Below are 23727 nucleotides of genomic sequence, written 5' to 3' on the forward strand. Positions count from 1 at the left end.
CAAACAGTTCCGCACACCTTTTCCATGAATTGTGCTTCGCATAACACTCGACAATGAACACGCGTTGTTTTATCGTGAGCACCATTTTGTATTGCATTCAACTGGCTACTAAACACGTCTGCTCCTCTCACTCACTCAAACGTAATGACACAGCGAAGCTCAGGACAGAGCATGCAGGAGATGCGCATGCGGGGATATGTGACAGCAACCTATTGTTGCATCGAAATCACGGTTTACTGCATATAAATGCATATATTTCATATATATTTTCCGCGGGCCAGTTTTATTTTGCCCATCCCGTATAACATTGTAAAAGATGCCCTCACTATTGGAGGGAAAACATTTAAGTACGCTGAAAATACAGATAGTTTGTTCTTTCTTTCTGGATCTCATGTATTCTATCGTGCATGCATGTACGAAGATCTATGTGAATTATTCTGACATGAAGAATTGCGCGAGAGTACTCTGTTAGGCCACATAACCGCGATCAACGCAGTCCCTCAGATTGTCCAGGATTCGCTGCCGGCACTCCGGGCTCAGATTATTCTGTTCCTTTTCCATCACTGTAATGATTTCGTCAAACTCGAGTGATTTCTGCTGCGAGCCTTTATAGAGTGCGTGCGGAAGGTTGAACAAACTCACTCCCACTCCAAATCGTCCGAATCTGCAATGCAATGACCAGTTTAAAGTAACATGTAACTCCATTCTCTACAGAATAACTGAAATATTTATTGCATCATTCAGTTATTCCAATCCAGATTGAAAATGTTTTATAAGAGAAGTCTGAAAGGGGCATCGTTAATCGGAATGTTCAAGACATGAAGAAAAAGAAGTACAGTGAAGGTCTTAAGTTCGACAGAAATCAAGTTCGACATCCTATAGTTCGATTGCTTACGTAGGAGAATTAGACCCGCCCCTATACGGGCACTAAGAAATGGATTTACCATTTGAATGGGACTTGGTTCTGTGTCTTGTAGTGATGCTTTTGTTAAAGAAAAACAGAATATTTTATTGATTAGGACACCCATATTGATCACTGATTTTAAATTAATGAACTCTTCTTTCTCTATTTGAGAATTGTGCCGTTTGTGAAACGGAACTGTCGAAACCCACTGTGGTACTAGAAGCGCATACACAAGTCTCGGGGCGGGCAGGAAATGCATGTACTGTACTGTATTCGTTGATTGATAACCAATAAGAATTTGTATTCATTTCACCTGCCACACCCACTACCCACTACCATTATTGGACTGAACTTTCAATTGTTTTGTTGAGAGTCCACTGTATTTAGGATAGAGTTCTTTGAGGCGCTCTCTTATAATACAGAAAAAGAAAAATAAGTATTGTCAGACTGTAGTATGGCACCTGCCCACACGAGGTAAACTTAGTTTTTGTAGTGAATCTGTTACAGATAGGCTAAAAAAATATAGCACACTGCTTGTAATTTTCCTATTTTTTAACTTTATGAAGAAAAGCTATATGCAAACGTACATGAAAAGGGAATATTTTAAATATGTTTTCAAAAATTATATTTATAATTTCATAAAGGATGTACCAAGGAGTCTGTTGTTTTAAATGACACAATATACTTATTTTTTCATTTTGAAGTTGTCAGGTTTCAAAACGTAGAAAAATCATATTTGTTTATCATATAAATCTATTATTTTATAAAAAGAAACAGCGTCAAATTTATGATTCAAATACATACATACGTACCGTCCGTTACTCAGGAGAAGACGAGCGGAAAGAATGTGACCTTCTTGATTATCGCTGTTGATTATTATAAACATCTCTCAGATAAGCATACCAGTAGCCAGGTTATTACTCGTACAGGAAACACGAGTAATAATGCGTATGGAAATTAAAGCTAAGATGAACAGAAGGAGACCTAATGTTTCCGCTTACTACAGTACAAATATTGCACGTGTCGTACGCTATCTATTCACATCCCTTCCTCCTCAGTCTGCTCTCGTTTCTCCTGAGTCATCGACAGTACAGTTTTAGACACAAAAAATGAACGAATTCTTGTAGCGTGTATTTGTTTAACAACAGATGTCTCTGGGTCTGAACACTCGAACACATGAAATCTGGCACACCATACTAATTTGAGGGTGCTGAGTCTCGTGGTGACAGTCTTTCCCATGTCAAGTCAACCGTTTAGCCTGTATCGCCATCTGAACTTAAAAAATGCAATACAACTTTTACTTTATTTCGAACGATTTTAACAAGGCTGCACCTCCCCAATTTGCAGTTTTTGAAAAGTTCAATTGTGCGCAAAGTGCAGTTATATCAAAGTAATATATAATACCTCACAACAGTGGCATTACTCTTATAAGCGGGTTGAGAGTGTGAAGATTTAGTTGGCGTCGAGTTCTAGAGCATTAACCGGGAAGGGGGGGGAAATGTCCGTACTGCCTTGAAATGTGTGTCACAACTTCATTTTCTTGTTAGAACTGTCTTTGTACAACTCTGTTTACATTGTAGTATGACGTACAACAGCCATGTCAACTGATGCCCATAGGCGCGCTTCGGAGCTCACAAGAGCCTCAGCGCTTTACAACGGAAGGAAAGAAACAGAGGAGTGAGGTAGTATATGCCGCTTGGTCGAGCTATATATAGGGATGGCCAGCACCGATTCAATGGATAGAGATAAGAGAACTTATTAAAACTGTATCCATGTTAATTTTTACATTTATCTGAGAAGTATAGGGCCTAAGTACATTATAAGAATGTAAGTTTTAATTTTAATGCTCATTTTTCACAATTGTGCTTTTTTATTCAAAATTAATATTTTCTCAACTTTTTTTACAGAAAAGTGAATTTTTCAGATATGTTTAATTAGTAGCTTTACAGGTACCGAAACAATGTTTTTTGTAAATCTAATACATCGTAAATACGTAATATTGAAGAAAGTGTATTGAAAATTTTGAAAATATTCACGTGAAAAATGTTTGTAAAGAAATTAATTAACAAAGCAACTACTGTTACATCATAAACAAAAGATATGTGTCCATGTGTTGTAAAAACGTCAGCTCTCAGCAGATTTCGAGAAAATAATTTAATGTTCTGATGATAGGAAGTTGCGCACCAATATTACCTTAAAAGCATAATGCGATAAGAGTTTTGTTATGTAATATTAGTTACAGTTAAAACATATAGGCTATCTAGATAACTTTGCTTTGTACTATAATATTGTTTTGATTAGTTTATTGATTACTTTTATAAGGCTAAAGACACCATCAATATCAATTCCAACTTACCATGTCATACTCAGTCTCTTTTTTTTTGGAATATCACTTTTTTTATATATTATGTGTTTCATTCACTTAGTATAGTATAATTGTACTACTATGGAATTTATGTGAATATTCCTTCTTAACTCTTTATTATGTTATTAACCTTTAAAATACAAGTGCAATATTAAGAAATTGGTGTTAGTGCTTTTGTTTTACACACAATAAATAAAATATCAAACAGAAAGAAGCCATATAAAAATAACGACATAAAATTTCACGCTCCGTTTGAAGTTTGTGAATCGTTTTCTTAATCCAACAGGCTGCTTCTTGATATACATAATTCTTCCTCCTTCCATAGCTAGCGCTTGATGTCCGCGCACGACATCAAGGTAAGAAATATGCGCTTGCTTTGACATCACTGACGTACAAGCTAATTGTTTTGTGTGGAATGCTATCACAGCTATCGTCTGCATACTAGGCCAACACTACGACCCATACCAGAACACAACACCCGACTTGTAAGAAACGCATAGAAACAGAAAAATAAGATATACGTGCAATATGACATGTAAAATAGAATACCGAAGGAAAATTTGCAAGTGCGTTGTCCGTGTAATAGGTTAGAAGAAATCGCTGTAAGTACACAGGCAGATAAATAGGTATAGGATTTGCCCAAAGCCACTTTTTCGATATGAATAGTGCTGAAAGCGTGTATTCGTATTGTGCAAAATCTCTAAATTGATTGTTTCAGCTCTCAATACGTTTTGCCTTCATGCTTGTTATATCCAGAGAATAATAATATAAAAACTGGAAAGTGAGAGCTTGTCTGTATACACTTAAAATACGATGATAAGAGTATGGTTATTACAGTAAGCAGAAAACAATTCATTATTGAAATAAACGACAAACATATACTGTTGTGTTTAGGTAGCTTGGCCGATTTGGAACGGAGGAAAACTGCATGCGTGCTGAGATAAGTTATAGCTATAATGGAAAACATTTCTCACGTACCTTCACTCCATGGATGATCATAGTTCTTTCACTCACTGCCACCCAAACACTCGTACTTAACACACCTTCCACTCTTTTCACTCTTCCACCCACAATAAAATACATTATAACATCTTTACTGGTTCCATTGCTGTTCTAATGTTTTTACAATAGTTAGTATACTATGCATTTGCACGAGGAAAAGAAGTGAATGAAATCTACAGGAGCTCCACAGCGACTAACCTATTCATTTTTTTTTCCTGGTCAGTATCAAATAGACTTGCCTGGTTTACTGCGCATAATGTTCTGACCGGCCAAACTATCTAAATACAAAAATTTCTTTTTTGCTAAGAAATGATCTGCATTCTATATGAGCGGTCTCTAAACGAATTCGAAGAAGCGATGTTACCAGCGTTTAAAAAGTTGTAGCATTGTTGATGGAGAGAAATCTCGCCTCCTGTCACTTAACTATCCCCTCATGTAACCCACAATAACCTTGTCACAGTCTTCGTCTCCTGCCCTTTTGGTCCAGGGAAAATAATCGTCTTTGTTTACATGAATCTGATTGTACTTTTGGTCCCGGCAAAATAGTTGTCTTTATTTACTATACAGTGTTTGGAAGGAAATGTGCGAACGTTAGTGAGTCTGAGATAGAGAAAAAAGTAGAAGGTGAAAACGTTGCGCAAAAAGTTGCCTATTATTATCTGTTACGGAAATTGCTTACCATGCATTATGGAACTAGTCGCTGGCAGAAAGAAAATAGTACGACATCTTGTACACTGGCGTTCAAAGACACCTGATTCCTATTAATTAGTTACTACCTGATAATTTGCTCGTGTAAGTGTGGCTTCATTGGTTATTACTTGCAGGAGTAGATGGTGGAGATAGCAGTCATTACAGCCAACAGTGATATGTAAAATAAATATGTCGAAAACAACTTGAAAAAAATTGTAATTTTAAACTAACAATAGAAAACGACGGAATTAAATTACACAGATGTATTTTTAAATCACTAAAAGCTTATACCAGCACTGTAGAATTCTAAATTTCATCCGACTGTCATGATTATAAAAAACACTACATTTAGGGGAACACCGCTGAAATTATCTAGGGGAATGATGTATATCGTAAGAAGATTTAAAAGGAAATGAAAACATCAAACGGGCTCAAATTACTAAGTATTTTTTTTTATATAATCATAAGACAATGTAGGAGAAAATAAACATGTTTGCAATTACGTGTGCGTCATACAAGGAATTTAATTTGTTCTCGCCAGGTGTCATCTAAGTATGATACTTAGGTTATGAAATTTAATACTTTAAATATAAGGAGGTCTTTTGAAATAAAGGCTGGGCAATAATTTCTAGGATTAATTTAAGGAAACATAAGTAACACATTTCAACGTCAGTCTCATTGTCCTTTTACTTAATTCCACTTATCTGTCATGATTTCATCGATAACTCAACTGGAACGTTAGGGGAAGATCATGGCTTCCAAATCGCTTCACCATTACAACTCTAGAGGTCAGTAGTTATCCAGTGAAAAATATACATATACTATATACATATGAACAAAATATGTGAATGAATGAATGAATGAATGAATGAATGAATGAATGAATTAATGAAACCCACCGGCGTATCTCTGCCGGCTAAGGCGCTTGTCTGCCGATCCGGAGTTGCGTTCGGGCGCGGGTTCGACTCTCACTTGGGCTGATTACCTAGTTGGGTTTTTTCCGAGGTTTTCCCCAACCGTAAGAGAAATGTCAGGTAATCTATGGCGAATCCTCGGCCTCATCTCGCCAAAAACCATCTCGTGATCACCAATCCCATCGACGCTAAATAACCTCGTAGTTGATACAGCGTCGTTAAATAGCCAAGTAAAAAATGAATGAATGAATGAATAAATAAATAATGCAACTTCATGTTTTTTCACTCTTTATTATTTTATGTATTTAAATATTTTAGAGATGCAGAAATATATACTTTCAAGGATGCGTTCTAACTCTTTAATTTTCTTTCCGTCTTTCTTTCTTTTTTCATTTCTTTTTTTATCTATCTATCCATCCATCCATCCATCCATCCATCGTAGCGGAATTATTCCAAAGTTTGTCCTGTTTTATAATTATGAACTTTGGTTTTCACTTATCCCGTGGTTAAATTCGCTTAAACGATCAGTAAATTCTGGGTAAGATATCTTTGAACGCCAGTATACAAGTAAGAATCAAATGTACTCACTTCTTGAGTTGCTCCTCAACCTTACAGAACGGGAACACTTGCTCCGGGTCTACCCCAAGATGCGTCAAGAACTGGCACAAGGTGCTGTGATACAGCTGCAGCAGCGTGTCCCCATGCTCCGCCCTCATGGGCCCATCCATGCTCAAAAACAGCACACTGGAGAGGTCCAGTGCTGGTGAGCCGTAGCGGGAGTGTTGCAGGTCTATGAACCTCAACTCTGTACTTCCTGGGAGCTGGCGATAAAGTAAATTGCTGGCCCACAGGTCTCCGTGCGTGATGACGTTCCAGGGCTCGTTGCTCGGGTCGGTCTGCGTCAACTGCTGCATGTTCTGCGGGACGTGCGCTGTGAAGTCCCTCAGTTTGAGGGCGTACTCGCTGTCGGGGCCCTCTTCCTGCACTAGTAGTTCGAATATATCGGAGCCGATTTTATTGAAATACTTATTCGCAGAACCTTCTGTCACCTCACTAATCCACATTACCTCCATCACTGCGGCTCTAATATCCCTGAAGCGTTGGGGCTGTACAGACTTAATAGCCAGGGACAGGGCGTGAAACTTTCCCAGAGTCTGCATCAGAAGACGCAAGTTCTGCAATCCCAGTGGCTGCTTATAGGAAGGGACTGAGAAACCTTGAGGGCTCAGATCCTCAAGAATCAGGATGTCGTTCACTCCGTCACACTCCGCAAAATAACATCTGTAAATCCCCAAAGAAGAATTAAATAGGAAATAAAACGACATTTATCTTTAAAATTTCCTTGAAATATACGAGGACTATAAATAACATTATCATCTACTCTGTTCAACATCTACAAGCAGTAACATGAGCTGCAGCCAGGAAGTCAAAAGGAGGATAGCAATGACAAAGGAAGTTTTTAATAGAAAAAGAAGTACACTTCTGCGGACCTCTGGAAAACGAACTAAAGAAGAGACTAGTGAAGTGCTTTGTTTGGAGTGTGGCATTGTATGGGGTAGAAATATGGATATTACGACGAAATGAAGAGGAGCGAATAGAAGGATTTGAAATGTGAATATGGAGAAGAATGGAGCGTGTGAAGTGGACAGACAGAATAAGAAATGAAGTTGTGTTGGAAAGAGTGGATGAAGAAAGAATGATGCTGAACCTGACCAGAAAGAGAAAAAGGAATTGGTTGGGTTACTGGCTGAGAAGAAACTGCCTATTGAAGGATGCACTGGAAGGAATGGTGAACGGGAGAAATGTTCGGGGCAGAAGAAATTATCAGATGATAGACGACATTAAGATATGTGGATCATATGCAGAGACTAAGAGGAGGACAGAAAATAGTAATAGTTGTAGAATGCTGGGTTTGCAGTGAAGGACCTGTCAATGGGCAGAACACGTATGTATGTATGTATGTATGTATGTATGTGAAAAAAAATTATGGTGTATTTAAGGACGTTCGCAACTGCAGAGGTTATATCAGAGTCACCGGTGTCGCGGAATTTTGTTCCGCAGGAGTTCTTTTGCATGCCAGTAAATCTACTGAAATGAGGCTGTCATATTTTAACACACTTAAATGCCACCGGCCTCGGTCGGAATCGAACCCGCAACCTCGAGCACAGAAGGCCAGCGCTATACCGACTATGCTACCGAGGCCGGCTGTATGTATGTATGTATGTATGTATGTAAGCAAGTTAATATAACTCGATTTACATTAACCTTTTCATGCGTTCTTTTTTTTAATACACGTATGGTTAATAAGTAACTACAGTATACAGCCCTACACAAAATATTTGTGAGCTATTATTTATTTCATACCCAAAATGATCTCAGACGAAACTATGAGAATCAAGACAGTCTTGTAAATGGGCTTCTGTACATTTTACAGATTTAGAAGTCACAATTTCTGTATTCTTGTATATCCCTGTAGGATCTATATAAACAAAACTCGCCACCTAAAAGATTCAGTTCTCTAATTCAGACCTGTTACTTTCTTTCCAATGTTGAGTTCGACTTTAATTGCAATTAGTTACAGCCATAAACATAAAGTAGCCTATAGTTGACGAACCAATGCAAAATTAATATAAAATTAAAATTAAGTTGGAAAAGTTCCTTATTCTTTAAAATATGCTCACATACTGCAAAATCATTGTCTGTAAAATATTTCTAAATCAGATAAATTAGCGTTAACAATTCCGTGGAATATTTTGTTAAATGACTTTAGATACAATGAATTTAGTCGACACTTCAATTTGTTCACACTAATTGACAGTTTAAGCAGAAGATAATCAGATGTAGTATTAAATTAAGTTTATAATGGGATAATATTTATAATACAATGGTCGCAGAGAAAGATGCAACTTCTGATGTCTATAATAAAGCACATGAAATGTACAGAGCCAAAGCGCGACGTTGCATCTAAATAGCAAACCCTGTTCCTTCACCCCGAAGTCAGACAGTCAATTGAATGGCGAGCAGGTGGACGGACAGACAGAACAGTGGAGAAGGAAATTTAGAGAATATATCTATATGATAACGTCGTGTCCACTTCTGTGCGTTGCCAGAAAGGCGAGTGACGTATCCAGTTCCCATTGGCTGAGGGATCCGGAGAGCGGATGAGAGTGAGTTAAAAAATATACGTTACGAAGCTGTCACAAGTTGCTTCTTTCACTGCGGGATCTTTAATTTTCTTACCGGGGTACGAACTGAATCGGTTCTGCGATGCCCTTCTCTCGCTGAAAATCGCTGAAGACTGTGAAAACTTTCGTGTATAAAGAGATTTCGTTTGAAAAACACAGGCGGGAACCAAAGAACTCTTGACGTTTCAGATCTGGCAATGTCTTCACGAAGAGGGTGACAGCGCCCTCGTCCCCTATTGTGAAGCAAAAGGTCATATTATAGTTGTATGTAATTAAAATGGTCATATTATAGTTTATGTAATTAAATACTATCTTGTAGATTGGCATATCGCCGAAAGCTCTGACGGCACATGCCATAGTTTCTACTCAAGTCTAAGGCCGGCCGCATATTGAAGGTAGCGTAGGGTAGCACAACATAGTTGGAGGTACAGATCTTTACGAGCAGAGGAATAGGGCTGGGAGCAACGACCCCATATTGACGCCAGTCCAGACAGAGCCTTCAAGAGGGATGACAGCTATCCATTCTCGCTGCTTGGAATTGGAGTCCGAATCAGATGACGACTGGGTAAATGTTATGACTTTAATTAGTGGCCAAAGAAAAGAGAAACTCGAGCGAGAAGTAATTTTTTTAACAAAAAGGGATACTCATGGCGAGTTCGTTTTAAGTAATGTATTTTCTAATGCAGAATTTAAGGCATAATTTCGTTTAAATAAACCTCAATTCGATTAAATTCACAATTTCATTGAAAGCTATGGGCATATCAAAGGAAGTGGATGCAATGCTCAGTAGTCTATTGAGACAAAAGAAAAAGAACGAGGACATTATTAATCTAGTGCAGTGTTTTTCAAACTTTCTCTACCTTTCCTATAGTGTAATGGTGTAGAGCAGTGGTCGTCAGCACTCGCTGATGTGGGTAAAGGGTAAGCGGAGCGACGTGTTGTGACCCGTCGTGCAGCAGGAAGAGTTAGAGTCCGCCAGCAGCTACGAATACACCGTAGTGCAGTGTCTTCTCCGCGGGTAGGGACTGCTACTCCGAGGGTGCAGTGTGCTGAGGAGCGCTGGTGCATAGTGTAACCCATTTTCTTTATTCTTTTTTAATTTTATTTATTTAACTAGCAAAGTGAGTACAAATTAAATTTATAAAACAACTTTGTTTTGATATTATTACTATTATTATTACTATTATTATTATTATTATTATTATTATTATTATTATTATTATATACTTAAAGGAACCCGGAGGTTCATTGCCGCCCTCACATAATCCCGCTATCGCTTCCTAACCTGTGCAAGATTATTATTATTATTATTATTATTATTATTATTATTATTATTAGTATATACTTAGAGGAACCCAGAGGTTCATTGCCGTCCTCACATAAGCCCGCCATCGGTCCCTAACCTGTGCAAGATTATTATTATTATTATTAATTTATTAAAGTGGGTGTAACAACGAAATTGGAACTGGGTTAATAATTCATATCCACTGTCAAAATCTTGCATTTTCTTTGAATTTACAGATTTAGTATACGCAGTACCGGTACTACAAAATTGTATACGAATTAAAAAAAAAATCTTTTTGATACAAAATTTATTGTAATTTTATTAGTATTCAATAATTAACAAATATGAAAGCTAGTAGCTCAAAAGTTCGTTCAGTAGGATAAATGTGCTTGTTTCTTAAGCCTGCAAATTATTTTTATGTCTGATTTTAAGGCGGAAGATTGTGGCCCCATTTCTCCTTCTGAATTTAGTCCGTTTCTGTATTTGATATTTATTGGACACATAGTAGAAAATCTGGCGATAAAAGTGATACACGGTGTAGGTCTGTTATTTACGTGTTATATGTTCAATGATGATACTAATAATAATAATAATAATAATAATAATAATAATAATAATAATAATAATTGTTAGTTTTCATACTATCATTATAATCATTGGTGAAGCTTCATATTTTTTATTCAAGTTTTCTTAATTTTTGTAGCCTACAGACCTACATTTATAGTAAATTTTAAGTGCTCCCACATAATAAAATTTAAAACACCCCTTCCTGGGATTCCGCGGAACACATTTTGAGAAATGCCGACCAGTGAGTAAGATGAAGAAAAACTAATTTGTTTGTTCAAAATGGTGATAATTAGTCAGCATTCTAATGTGTTTGATAACTGGAGAGAAAATAAATAATGCACATTGTTTGTTTGATTTACAGTGTTGTGTCAAATGGAAAGTCTGATGGCAAATAACCTTTTTTTAAATAAATTTCTTTAAAACTTGCCTTTAGGAAAATGAATTTCACTGGCTGTTTTGTTCCATATCTCATCATTTAGCTACTTTCTTATATAATCTCTATGGGCGGTGTCATGTAACGCTGGGTATTCTCTCACAACTTTTATACTTAAATGTCTTCACACCGACTCCGCAGAGGAAACTGTGTTCCTCCCACAACCAGACCCAGGTTCCTGGCTGCATCCCCCTATTCTGTACCTGCGCTGGGTCCAACTGCGGTGCCACATTCCACCCTACTGTTCACAGATTTCTTGGCTAGACTGGTTTGTGGTGCACTGCGCTGGGCTGCCTTCAATATGCGGCCAGCCTAGCGATGGTATCGTGCCTCGACCCTATTCATACCCCCTTCACTGTGTTACAAATAGGCAGATATACTTGGCTCGGAAACATGACGGCCTCTCTTCTTGGAATTGGTAATCTCTCATAAACCCCCATCCTCTACTCAACCCCTAGCCGCGTGGCAGAAATAAAGTAGATCCCAGTATTGCCAAATCTAGTAGTCATTGCCTCTACCTGTTGGGTTTCACCCGTTCTCAGTGTCTTTGTCGACGTGTTGTTTTATGCCGTTGTGCGCTTCAATATGTCTAATTTATTCCGGCCATGATTAATGAGTGTTGGAGCAGATGATCCGCAGCCAGGCCTCCTGATACACCTGAAGATCCAGGACCATCACGACAAGAACAACAAATAACACCGTCGAAGAAAACAGAATATCTTATTTGCAGAGGAGCGTAGCTAAGAAAACAAAGTGTTAAAATTGTGTCTAACGTTAGAAATTCTATCCATAAAGTAATCGAAAGTTCAGGCAGTTTAATAAGTATAAATCTTAATCACTTAACATCGGACGCAACCGGCGGAGTTGGATATATGGGCATATAAATTAAGAATTACGGTTCACCAACTAAAGAGAAAATAAACAAATTAAAACAGAATTCGGTAAGATAGACGATTTTATACGTGATTTACTTCGCCGAAGAGTATGTGAACTGTACGCGAAAGAGATATCGCCAACAGCAACACCGTCCTTAGCAACCTAAATAATGACATTATTCACAGCAGTGCTTAAAAGTTTCTAACTTACAGCAGTGAATTAAATGTTTTTAAATCACTCTACATGACAACCAACATATTAGCAATAGTAAAATGAATATATATGAACTTCTTCGCCAACAACACAGTACAAAGAAAAGCCCTACAATTTAAAATTAAATTTACATGCCAGTAATGAATAAAATATTGTATAGCACACTAGAGTAAACAGATTTTATGCGTTCGTGGAAATTATCACCCAAGGCGAAGCTGATAAAATCTAACTTTACTCTTTTGTACTATAAATTCTATAACTATTCAATGATCACAGTTTCAGAAAATTTTACCAGCGCAACATTCTTAATTAAGTATAAAATTCTGGAACTTCAATAACATGAGAATTTAACACTTATTATAGAAGTCTGCATTTTTTTGTTTATTTAGGCAAAACATGTTAGTGTAAATATAAATATAAAGTGTTTTTAAAATAAGTTTGTTCATTTTTATACCAATTTTGTTTTAGTAATTATAAATTAAGGTATATTTACAAAGATAATATAGTCTTTCTGAAAATCGCGGTTTCACGGAACACAGTTTGAAAAACGTTCGCAAATCACAATGACTTCAAGAATTGGCAACTCGGCTAAGGGTTTATCCCTTGCGCGTGCCTGCAGTTAACTGGTGAAGGGGATGAGGGAAGGTCGTCATGTTTTCGTGCGAAGTATTGCAGCTGACGTACATCTGTAATAATGTGTTGGATACTGCGTTTCGAAATGTATCTTTTAAAACAGAAAACAAATATGCAAAAACGTAAATTTCAAGAAGCATGGGAAGAACAGTTTTTCTTTAGTACTGGTGGCGAAAATATGAGGTGCTTGATTTGCTGTAAAATGTTGAATGGAATATATAAGAACAATGTCATTATTCTTCTTGTCATAAAGATTGCCACGCCCTTACCTGAAAGTTGAATATTTCACTAATAAAATAAACAGAGAACAAAAATTATGTGTTCTTATAAAATGGAGAATGCCACATACCTATACGTAAAACATAACGCTAATATTCTTACATAAGTAAATGGAAGTACTTATTGTTCCAATATTATGAATGATATCTCAAGATATACCTTATTTTAGGAATAAAACGAACTAAAACGCTATAATATTTGAAACAAGCAAGTTAATTTGTCGTTGATTTTATGAAATCTTCTATGTAACAGTACAGAGCATAATTTTTTCAGAAGGAAGAAAAAAGTAAATAAATATCAATAGGCCTACAGAACAATATTACATAATTCCATATAAAACGTTGGTGAATATGATGACATCATGGAGGATCAGTGTAAGCCTAATGATATTTAATTACTTTTTTCTTCTTTCTGAAAAATTGTACTCTGTATTGTCACATAGGAGGTTTCACAAAATCAACGACGATTTATATAAACGATAGAACAAAGTTGAATTGCTTTACTTTATCAAAATAAATAAATAAAATTTCGAAATAGAAAGAAAATAGAACAAGCAATATTTCGGCGGTTCGCGCAATACCGGGCAGAACTCTAAGCATAACCCGCTGCCCTCATCCAGACTGTAGCGAGCTTGAAACACTTGGACACGTGCTTGGACAATGCCCTAAAGGCGAGCTGCTGATCAATGCTAGGCATCATCGTGTACGACATGCTTCGGCGACATTTTTCAAAACTTCAAATTGGAAGATTAATGAGGAAGTACATTGTGTATCATCAGATGGTTCTTTTAGACGGGCATACATTATTGCTATTAACGGACGCTTAAAACGGGCTCTTGTTCTTGACCCTACTATCCGTTTCGAAAGAAACCTAAATCAGGCCACCGAAGTTGATATTGAGAAGTCAATATATGAACCTTGTCTGCCTTATCTTTCTCAAAAGTACAACGTCCTTCTTAAACAATGGTCTGTCATTGGTTTGCTGTTTGGCAGTAGAGGTTCTATTTCAAAATTCACATGGAATTATCTTAAGGAACTTCACATTCCTTTTGATTATGTAATGTCTGTCCTTATAAATATTATCAAGGATTCTCTTCAAATATCACATCATCATCTCTATTTCAATTAATCCACTTATATTTGCCTTCAACAATTAACTTTCTTTTTTCTTTAATGTATCACATCACATTATATTGTACATGTTTATTGTATTCAGGACCTTTGTGGTCACTCAAATTCTTTGAGCTGATGTCTATAATTTAAATCTATAAATATATAGAAATACAAAGAACATATACAGTATCAACATCTCTTCTGCTTAATATGACAATTTTAATTTTTACATTTAAAATATATTGCATAACATTTTATTTTCGATTTAATTGCCGGTGCTTAGCAAAGAAATCGCCAATACAAAATTGACGCGAAACGGTAAAGTGAAGTTTTTTGCACTACCATTACCAACACCACCATAACAACTGCAAAAACCAGAACAACCACAACAAGAACCATAATAAACACCACTATCAACATCCTATTAGGTCTACTACTGCTACATTTTAAATACTATTGTTCTTCCACAGTTGTTGCTGACACCACTCCTAATGGAAATTTACTGCCACCTTTACCAGCGTTAATAATAGGCCTAATAAAACTATATTACTCTTGTAGTATTGTACTATTTTAATTTTGTAATTGTTTCAGCATAAATTGTGCATTGTTTTATGAAAGCAAATTATTTGATACAGAACTGCAGAATAAATAATATAAAGAGGTCGAACAAAAAATCGGTCGTAATAAAGTTTCTAGTCATCTAGTCTTCCTGTAAGATCTTAGGTCTCCTAGTTCGAGAAATAATAGAAAACAAATAGGGAACGAAACTAAGTTGTTAGGTTGGTACCTTGTTCTTCCACTACGATACGACTGATGCATGAAATCCAGACTTTTTCGATATATGTTTCCATTCTATACTGGGTCTTCGGATCGAATCCAAGCTTCTTCAGGACAGCCACCATCGCACGCTCCAGGTGTTCGTCCTTCATACTAGAATACAAATTAAATACTTGGAGCACTGCTATTAAAGAAAGTACAGTAACATTACCGTTAGAATTTAACGACGCCAAAATATCGAAAGAAGATTACCATGGTCTTCCTTTTAGATTTTAAATCACTCTCGTATTTCATCTTATAATCTAAATTCCACATAGTAGGCCTACTTCTTGGAATGCCTTAATTGTTAACTTGAATGCGAAAAATAAATATAACATTCTTCATATTCGCATGTACAGTATATACTGGGTGTTCATTTCAAAGTGTGTCATGACGTCACTGTTTTGAGTCAGCGATTTGAAGCGAGTTTCAGTTTTGTGTCTGCCTCTTAATCAAGGCGTTCAATCTGAACTTGAGAACGTGTACAGTATAACTTGAACGTCGTAGCAACAGATGGCGGTCTGTACGGTCTGTGTGGTACCATAACCTCTTTCGAACTGTGTTTTGCGCGGCCAAGTCGTACGCAGGGTATTTGTTATCATCGGTTGCGTACGGCAACATTCCACAATACAAATCAAATGCTCCGTGTCCATGTTGACCGTCGAAGTTAATGTCAACAAATACGTAAGTAATCGTCTTAACCCTCTCTCCATATCCCGACAGTAAGAAAAAACTCACCTCAGTACATGTTTCGAAACAGTTCACATTCCTGCCACTACCGGCGTTACCGTACGTATCGGTAAGTACTCTTCTGAATGAACGCCGTACTTGCTAGACAACTTCTCTGGCAGATAAGTAATTCGCCTTTGCGGAAGTGTAGGAAGATTGAATTCTCTAGGCTCATCGACTAGCCACGTGACGGCATACAGCGAGCCATGACACACATTGAACTGAACACCCAGTAGTCGTTAGTCAATCTATGTCACTATGACTAAGCGCGCTAAAAGTAATGTATTTGGTGACTGCCATATGTTTGAGCAGAGTTAAGTCTCCAGTTAATATATTACTAGAGCAGTGTTTCTCAACCGCCTGGCCGCGGCCCGGTACCGGGGTCTGGCATCAATTATACGGAGCCGCGAGATATTCTCCTGGAATTTGTCAGTTTATTCTTCTTAGCATTTTTCACGAGTAAATATTTTATAGTGGAAATATTCTTAGGAGAAAGAAGAATAATTTTCGCGATTGTGTCGAAAAACGCAGATCCAAATCGTCTCTAAACTCTAAATTCTAAAATCTAACTAAATAACATCTGTGTAGCAATTATCAGTGACAAAGCCAATTACTTTTTAATGATCGAGAATTTTTCAGACTTAGAAATCTTTCAACATACCGGGAATACCGCTGTTTATGACCGGCCATAAAAATTGCCTACAAGCGGATTACAACAATAGGCGGTGAGTCCTCTGTTCTCAAAACTGAACGAAATAATATTTGCGTTGCAGATGTCAGTGACCAATTAGCTGGAAGTTGAAAGTATTATTTTTTTCACTTAAGCTGAAGATTAAGGCAGTGTATATCCGGTTTTTGATAATGAATAATCACAGTGAATAGTCTCTCTTTGCATGTTCGAATTGTAGTGCTTAAATACTTGTTTGAAAACCTAGTGTCGTGATTTTTTTTTTAAATAATAGGCATACATGTTTAAATATTAATAAGGATGAAAGACAAGGACTTTGCTTAATTTTGATATTAAGACATTTCTTACTGAAAATGTCCTTGACGCAATAACTAGTGATGCATCCACCTCAAGTCCACAGAGCAATCTCCAGGATAATGCTGTGTAGGTTGATTAGAGGTATTGTGCATGTTTTTTTTTTTTAATTGTACATTTGAATTTCAATATGTATCTCTTAAAAGTTTGAGTCACTCGCTTTGCCTGCTCGCTGTGCGAAAGGTAGGGGAGAGTTGGGTAGTATCGGACATCGGGTAATATCGGACAGTGCGTTTCTTTCATCTGCAATAGATGATAGTACCTGAATGACATGGTTACGTTTCTGTATGCGACAGCACAGAAAAGTAACCATGTCATTCAGGTACTTTTATCTGGTGGTAGATGAAAGAAACTCACTGTCCGATATTACCCGATGTCCGATACTACCCAACTCTCCCCTAATCGTACCAAAAATTACATTTTGAGGCTGTTCGCGCCCGTTATTAAGAATTTCGCTATTGGGAATATTTTGTGTGTGTGTGTGTGTGTTTCTGCAGGGACTTTTTAAGATGTCCGTTATAAAGACATATCCGCCATTTGGAAATGTTATATATGAGATTGAAAGTGTAGTTACTCCTTGCCTCAACATGTTAACATTCAGTCATAGTAGAACACAAAATAAATGTTCACGTTTACAAATATAATATATACAGTGCATTTCCAGTGCAAAAATAATTGTCTAACATTACATGTTTCAATTTACATTATACTGTACAAGTTTTAACAATATGGAATAATCATTTGTGTGTGAGCAGAAAAGAAAAAAAATATATACAGTACTTACATAAAATACATTTCTTCACAATTCACAGCACCTAATTATATTCGCAACGTATCAAAAGAAAAGTATCTCCTACTTTCACTCAAAATAATTTTTTTCAAGAAACGCTTTGAAATATTGTTCAAAGGGATGCTGCCATGTACCAACATTATACACAAATCTCTATGAAATCCTTTTTGATGCTCTATGTCTGATTTTATGTTGAAGGATAGTTTTGATTGCAAAATTAAGTATTACACTGTTTCTGAAAGAATCGAGTTCCATCTGTCTTATACTTTTTTAACAGTTTGCAGTGTGTTTTCTTCCTTTAACAAGGAAATATTCATGACGTCACGTATACTCCGTGTGTTCCGAACTTGTCTCGCGAATCGGTGACACTAGAACGCAGTCTGATTATAACATTTTTACTGACATATTTGAGGGGCTGAGTGGAAAAGGGGCCTATGTCACAAAAACTAAATTTTGTAGGAGAAGCATTTATTCCACTGAGATTCTCTCCCTTCAAGTGAAGAAGAAGCATTTATAAATGCGTACCATGTCCGGTAGACACATGTCACAAGACTGGAAGTTCATAAAAGAGTCCTAGATAGCAAGATCTGTCGGTTATGGAAGAAACTAAAAATCAACAGGAATGTGGTATGGGTCCCTTTTCCACTGGGCACCTCATTTTAAAACTTGTTTTAGCTACGCATACTTACTTTATTCTAGCTAATTTACAATATGTATACAATTTAGCTCTTTTTGTATGACTTGATCCTTTGGTGACCGTGTTACACAGTAGTAGGTTATTTTACTTCGCTCTATGAACATTTTAGTTTATTTAGCGTCTGAATGAGATGAAGGTGATAATAACGGTGAAATGAGTCCGGGGTCCAGCACCGAAAGTTACCCAGCATTTGCTCATATTTATTGAGGGAAAACCCCGGAAAAAACCTCAACCAGATAACTTACCCCAACCGGGAATCGAACCCGGGTCACCTGGTTTTGCGGCCAGACGCGCTAACCGTTACTCCACAGGTGTGGACTACACAGTAGTAAAAGGAATGTTTATCATTGTCATAATACCCGTATTTCTTAAAGACAGTTAAATAGACCAGTTTGTCTCATTCACTAGTTTAGTTATATATATATATATATATATATATATATATATATGTTGCCTATCGTTATTCGTTGTTACTTGAATGAATATTTACCCAAGTAAAACTATTAAGTTTTAACATTTTAATTTGAACTATTGCTTTTTGGAATATTACATAAAACACAGAGAATATACAGTATTGCGTCATTTTCACCGTTGTTGGTCATCACTTAACAAAAAAAAAAAATAATGAAATTCGACTGGTAGTAATTTTTCTGCGTATAGGCTACTGTAGTTCAGCGGTGACCAAATCGGGTGTCGTGATTACATCGTGTAATCACAGACATTCAAACGGGTACGAGGAGTTTACGAGGAGTGTACAATGCTGTGTGTTTCATTCACGTACTGAAGGCAAGCAGTGGCGGTATCATGTCGTTCTACAGATTCTGTCTCTACAAGTAGTAAGAAGAGTTTCGTAAAGAATGACGAGAACTTTTTTGTTGTTCTGTCGGACAAAATGTAATACGTTTACTTTGCTCAACGGGTCAATTAGGAATATATAGAAACATTAATTGCCACGCTGAATAATGTATTACTATTATTATTATTATTATTATTATTATTATTATTATTATTATTACTATTATTACTAACCACTAAGTATATGTTTCTATAATTCTTCTGTACAAGCATGAATATTAATATTTTTAGATCTTCTCCCTATAAGGATAAAATTATTAGGTTTTATCTCAATTTTAATCTTCTTAATCTTTAGGTAAGGATAACTATTTATTAGGTATTCATTTAATAATAATATTGCAGAAAAACTGATTCAATATTATGTGCCAACGAACTGTTAAACGCCAGAAATTGGCATGTCTTAAATCATAGCCAGGAAGAGAAAGATGACATAAATAAATGTAAGGAAGTCAGCTACCTAACGGGATTTGAAATATCTCGTGCTCTAAAGTATTTTAATAGAACAGAATTTCTCAAAAGAATAATGATTAAAATAGCTTAAATAACTTGTACATAAGAAGTTTTTAATTTTGAAAAACTACGAATTTCTCGACCAAGTATCGAGAGAAGAATTTAGAAAATTCCTGATTATATTCAAGAGGAAGGTTAAAAAAAGAAGCAACAAAAATCATGTATTATTCACTGGGTCTTGAAGACAGCAGTGACATTACTGATACAGCAAAGCTTTAGATTTTTATCCGCGGGATTGATCAAAATGTTAGTACAGGAACCACCACTGGTTGTAGTTTTCATACCAAGTACCTTTCCTCCGTCTCCTAACTTCATAGGCTGTCGCATGTAATTACTGCAGCTCGAGTTTTGGTCACCGCTGCTGTAGTTTCTTACAATAATTATCACTATACACGTGTACAATTGTAACTATTGTAAGCAACAAGTATTGCATTTAAACACATACTGTGCACTTATAAAATCTGACCCAGTGTCGCTTTGACTACAGTGTACACAGAAAACAATAAGTTATATATGCAGTGTAAGTGGTATAAAACGCATGTGTTATGTTAATACAAACTTCTCTCATCCAGACTTTCCACTCCAGACCCCAGTCGGAAGGGACTGTACAATAGCTGTGTCTATGAGTCAATCAGTAAATGTGCCTAGATACAATAATAAGTAATCTTAAATCATTGAGCATATAAATAATATTCAGTGCAGTAAAAAATTGCATATAATCATGCACATAATTTAGTTTACATTTAGTTTAAAATGAAACTTATGTGCTCCCTGTACAAATAATCAATCAAATACACTTTTGTACAAATATTCAATTAAACACACTTTTTTACAAGCAAAGTGTTTCAGTTTCTTTCTGAAGTGCCATAGCTTCTTTTCTTACTGAACACCCCTTCCCCCTAATTTTAGTGTATACTCGGTTTTCGCTCACCACACACTTAACTTTCACTCTACCTTATTTTAATTAGGGATCCAGCGTGGATTATTGAAAAAATATAAGGAACTACTGTACATACCTAGATATTGAGAACTTACTTCCAATTCGCAAGAATGATGTTGTTCAGTAAAACACACACACGCTTTATAGCAAAGGAAAACCCATTCGCATGACCGAACGTCGTAAAATATAATGATAAATATATTAGCGTACAAGGTCGTTGATAATGCTATCAAGACAGCATACTGAGCGGCGATACTATACTACACTCCATAATGTGTGACAGAAGAAATAAACATTGCCAGAAGAGGAGGAGAGAAGTATAATTGCTATTCAACCAATGGCAGAGATCTCACTCTGCCTTATTATTGCAATTCCATCCTTGTCTTGAAGTTGAACGGCCTAAAGCATCTTTTCTCAAACTTTTTTGAAGTGGGGACCACTTTTTATGTCAGAACAGTTCCGCGGACCACCTTACTCTTGTCCCCTTTGAAAGCAAATTTAATCATCATTATTGTAGCATATTTTAATACCAGTATAGTTCTACTTATATTTTAAAATTGAATTAATTAATTAAATTAAATTTATTTTATATCAGTATTAACTAATTAAGTTAATGTTAATAGAAAAAAACATTTTTGTTTCTTTAATAATTCAAGGCTATTAGAGTTTGGATAATCTTTAACTTATTAACTAAAAATAAAACAAATGTTTGTACTCAACTTAATGAGATGGATGAGCCTGCCGACTCTTGCACAGTTGTTTTATATTTGGACTATGGTAGTAAGTTTAAGTCGGAGATCGTCACATACTTCGAGTCGATTTCGGTAGCCTACTTTGTTTTTTTATTAGAGTTAGTGATGAAAACCTTTTCTCATACAGATACGTAGAAACAAACTGATTCATAATCTCTAAAGCACCATTGTTCAGTTCACTGTATTCTCTTTTGACTTGTGATGAGGTCCAGAAATTAACCATTTCTTCCGCTTGGAATTTCATTTTAAGTCCGTTCTCATTCGACTGTTCTCTTTCACTCAATGAATGTTTGTTAGTTTCAATATCGCAAAGAAAGTGATCACGAACCCATGAAAATTCGTCATATTTACTTGGAAAATAAATTGTGACCTCAGAGTTGTATTATTGGTGTTCGATGTACAGTACGTGACCATTTCAATGTGCAGACTGGGTGTCGGCAAAACTGTTAAGATGAAACATGAAAATTTTCGGTCCTTTGTTATGAATTCGGGTGGTCCCTGACTGGGTTACAGGCGCGGCGCCAGATGTGCAGGGAAAAGATGGCGAGAAATACCACGTTCATAGTGCTTTAAATTCTTCTCTTGTTATTGAGAGTAGAGTGGGAAGTCGGTAGACGGATAGGGTAATAAATTTCATAAAATGTCAGTACTGGGAGAAAAAGTGAAAGGCGATTGCCATGTGTCATTTCCAAACTCTCAGATTTTCAGCTGTAGAGTGATACGCAATTCGTCTGAATTTTATTTTTCTTCTGCCTTTTATGAAGGACCACAAGGGCAGGCCTCGAGGACCACAAGTGATCCGCGGACCATAGTTTGAGAAACGCTGGTCTAAAGCGTTTTACTCACGCCTAACTTCAAGATAACCATGGAATAAGATCTCTACAATTGGTTGAATAGCAATTACACTTCTCTCCTCCTCTGCTGGTAATGTTTACTCCTCCTGTCAGACATTATGGAACGAAGTATAGAAAGAACTCTGTTTTCGTATTAACTGACTAGAGTGAGGCCGGATAGAGTTAATTAGTAATGGAGAAATAGAACCCTGGTGGTCTATTTTATACCTAGAGTAGATGTTTCCTTCTTTGGCTGATTGAAGTTCTGTTGTACTCGCAAAGTAATGCTACCACGATAACTATACATTTAAGGAGGAAACAGTGGCAACGTTTCGTATAATGGAAAAGAATTGATTCTCGGAAGGGGGCATTATAATCCAGAACTGCTACCTTTCAACATCTATTGCACTAACTCTCAAGCTAGGTGCATGCCCAAACCCACACTGGGTGATTACACTAAGGTTCGCTGCGTACCCAGTTTTCGAGCAGGCAATCCCACTCGTCTTGTTTCGTCTCCTATACTCTACAGATTCCAGAAACGTACAATGCGTTCGTAGCTCGGCCGAAACGTTCTGCGGCGGCCTTGGACTGGGTGAAGATTGGCGCGCTTGCCGCCAGAGTAGCGCTGTAGCTACCGCTGACGCGCCAGTCAGTCGAGTTGGATCTGTCGTGTGGGAAAGACGTCTGTGCGCGTGTTGTGAGTAAAATTGTGTTGTCTCGTGGTGATAAAGTGTCTACTAATAATGGTTGAGTACACTTTAGAACAACGTATTTTCTCTATGATGAGTATGTGAAATACTCTTCTGCAAGAAGGTGTCGAAGAGAATTTGTACATCGGTTTGTAGATGTTGGAATTCCTAGCAGGTCAACTATTTATGACCTTGTCAATAAAGTCAGACGTACAGGATCTTTTTTTAACAATAAACGTGTTCAACAACGCGGTGTACTGACAGAAGAGAAGCTTGATGAAGTAGGGGCCCGGTTAGAGCACTCACCCCGCAAATCACTGCGATGATTAGCACAAGAGGTTAACATTTCCAAGACGTCAGCTTTTGTGGCAACGAAACTTCTGGAACTTAAGTCGTACAGGGTAACTGTAGTTCATGCTTTATATCCAGAAGGTCCTGTAAGTAGGGTTAATTATTGCGATTGGTTTGTGCATTCCGTTCATAATGGCGACGTGGACCCACTTTTAACGTTCTTCACTGATGAAGCGTGGTTTCATCTTCACGGTCACGTTTCTACTCAAAACAATAGATACTGGGCTACCGAAAATCCCCATATTATTCATGAAGTTCCTCACCA

At 36.7% G+C, this 23727-nt stretch overlaps 1 protein-coding gene across 1 annotated transcript; it reads right to left on the minus strand.

Annotated features, from left to right (window-relative positions):
• Positions 1 to 324: 324 nt before the first annotated feature.
• LOC138693409 (uncharacterized) lies at positions 325 to 20997 on the minus strand. Its single transcript, XM_069817356.1, has 5 exons — positions 20933 to 20997; positions 15246 to 15388; positions 9116 to 9293; positions 6464 to 7156; positions 325 to 664 (listed from the first exon to the last, which is right to left on the minus strand). Exons 2-5 carry the CDS (start codon positions 15385 to 15387, stop codon positions 469 to 471), a joined length of 1209 nt encoding a protein of 402 aa, XP_069673457.1. The 5' UTR covers position 15388; positions 20933 to 20997; the 3' UTR covers positions 325 to 468.
• Between the last annotated feature and the right edge of the window lie 2730 nt (positions 20998 to 23727).

Source organism: Periplaneta americana, chromosome 17, assembly GCF_040183065.1.
Source record: "Periplaneta americana isolate PAMFEO1 chromosome 17, P.americana_PAMFEO1_priV1, whole genome shotgun sequence".
Lineage (NCBI taxonomy): Eukaryota > Metazoa > Arthropoda > Insecta > Blattodea > Blattidae > Periplaneta > Periplaneta americana.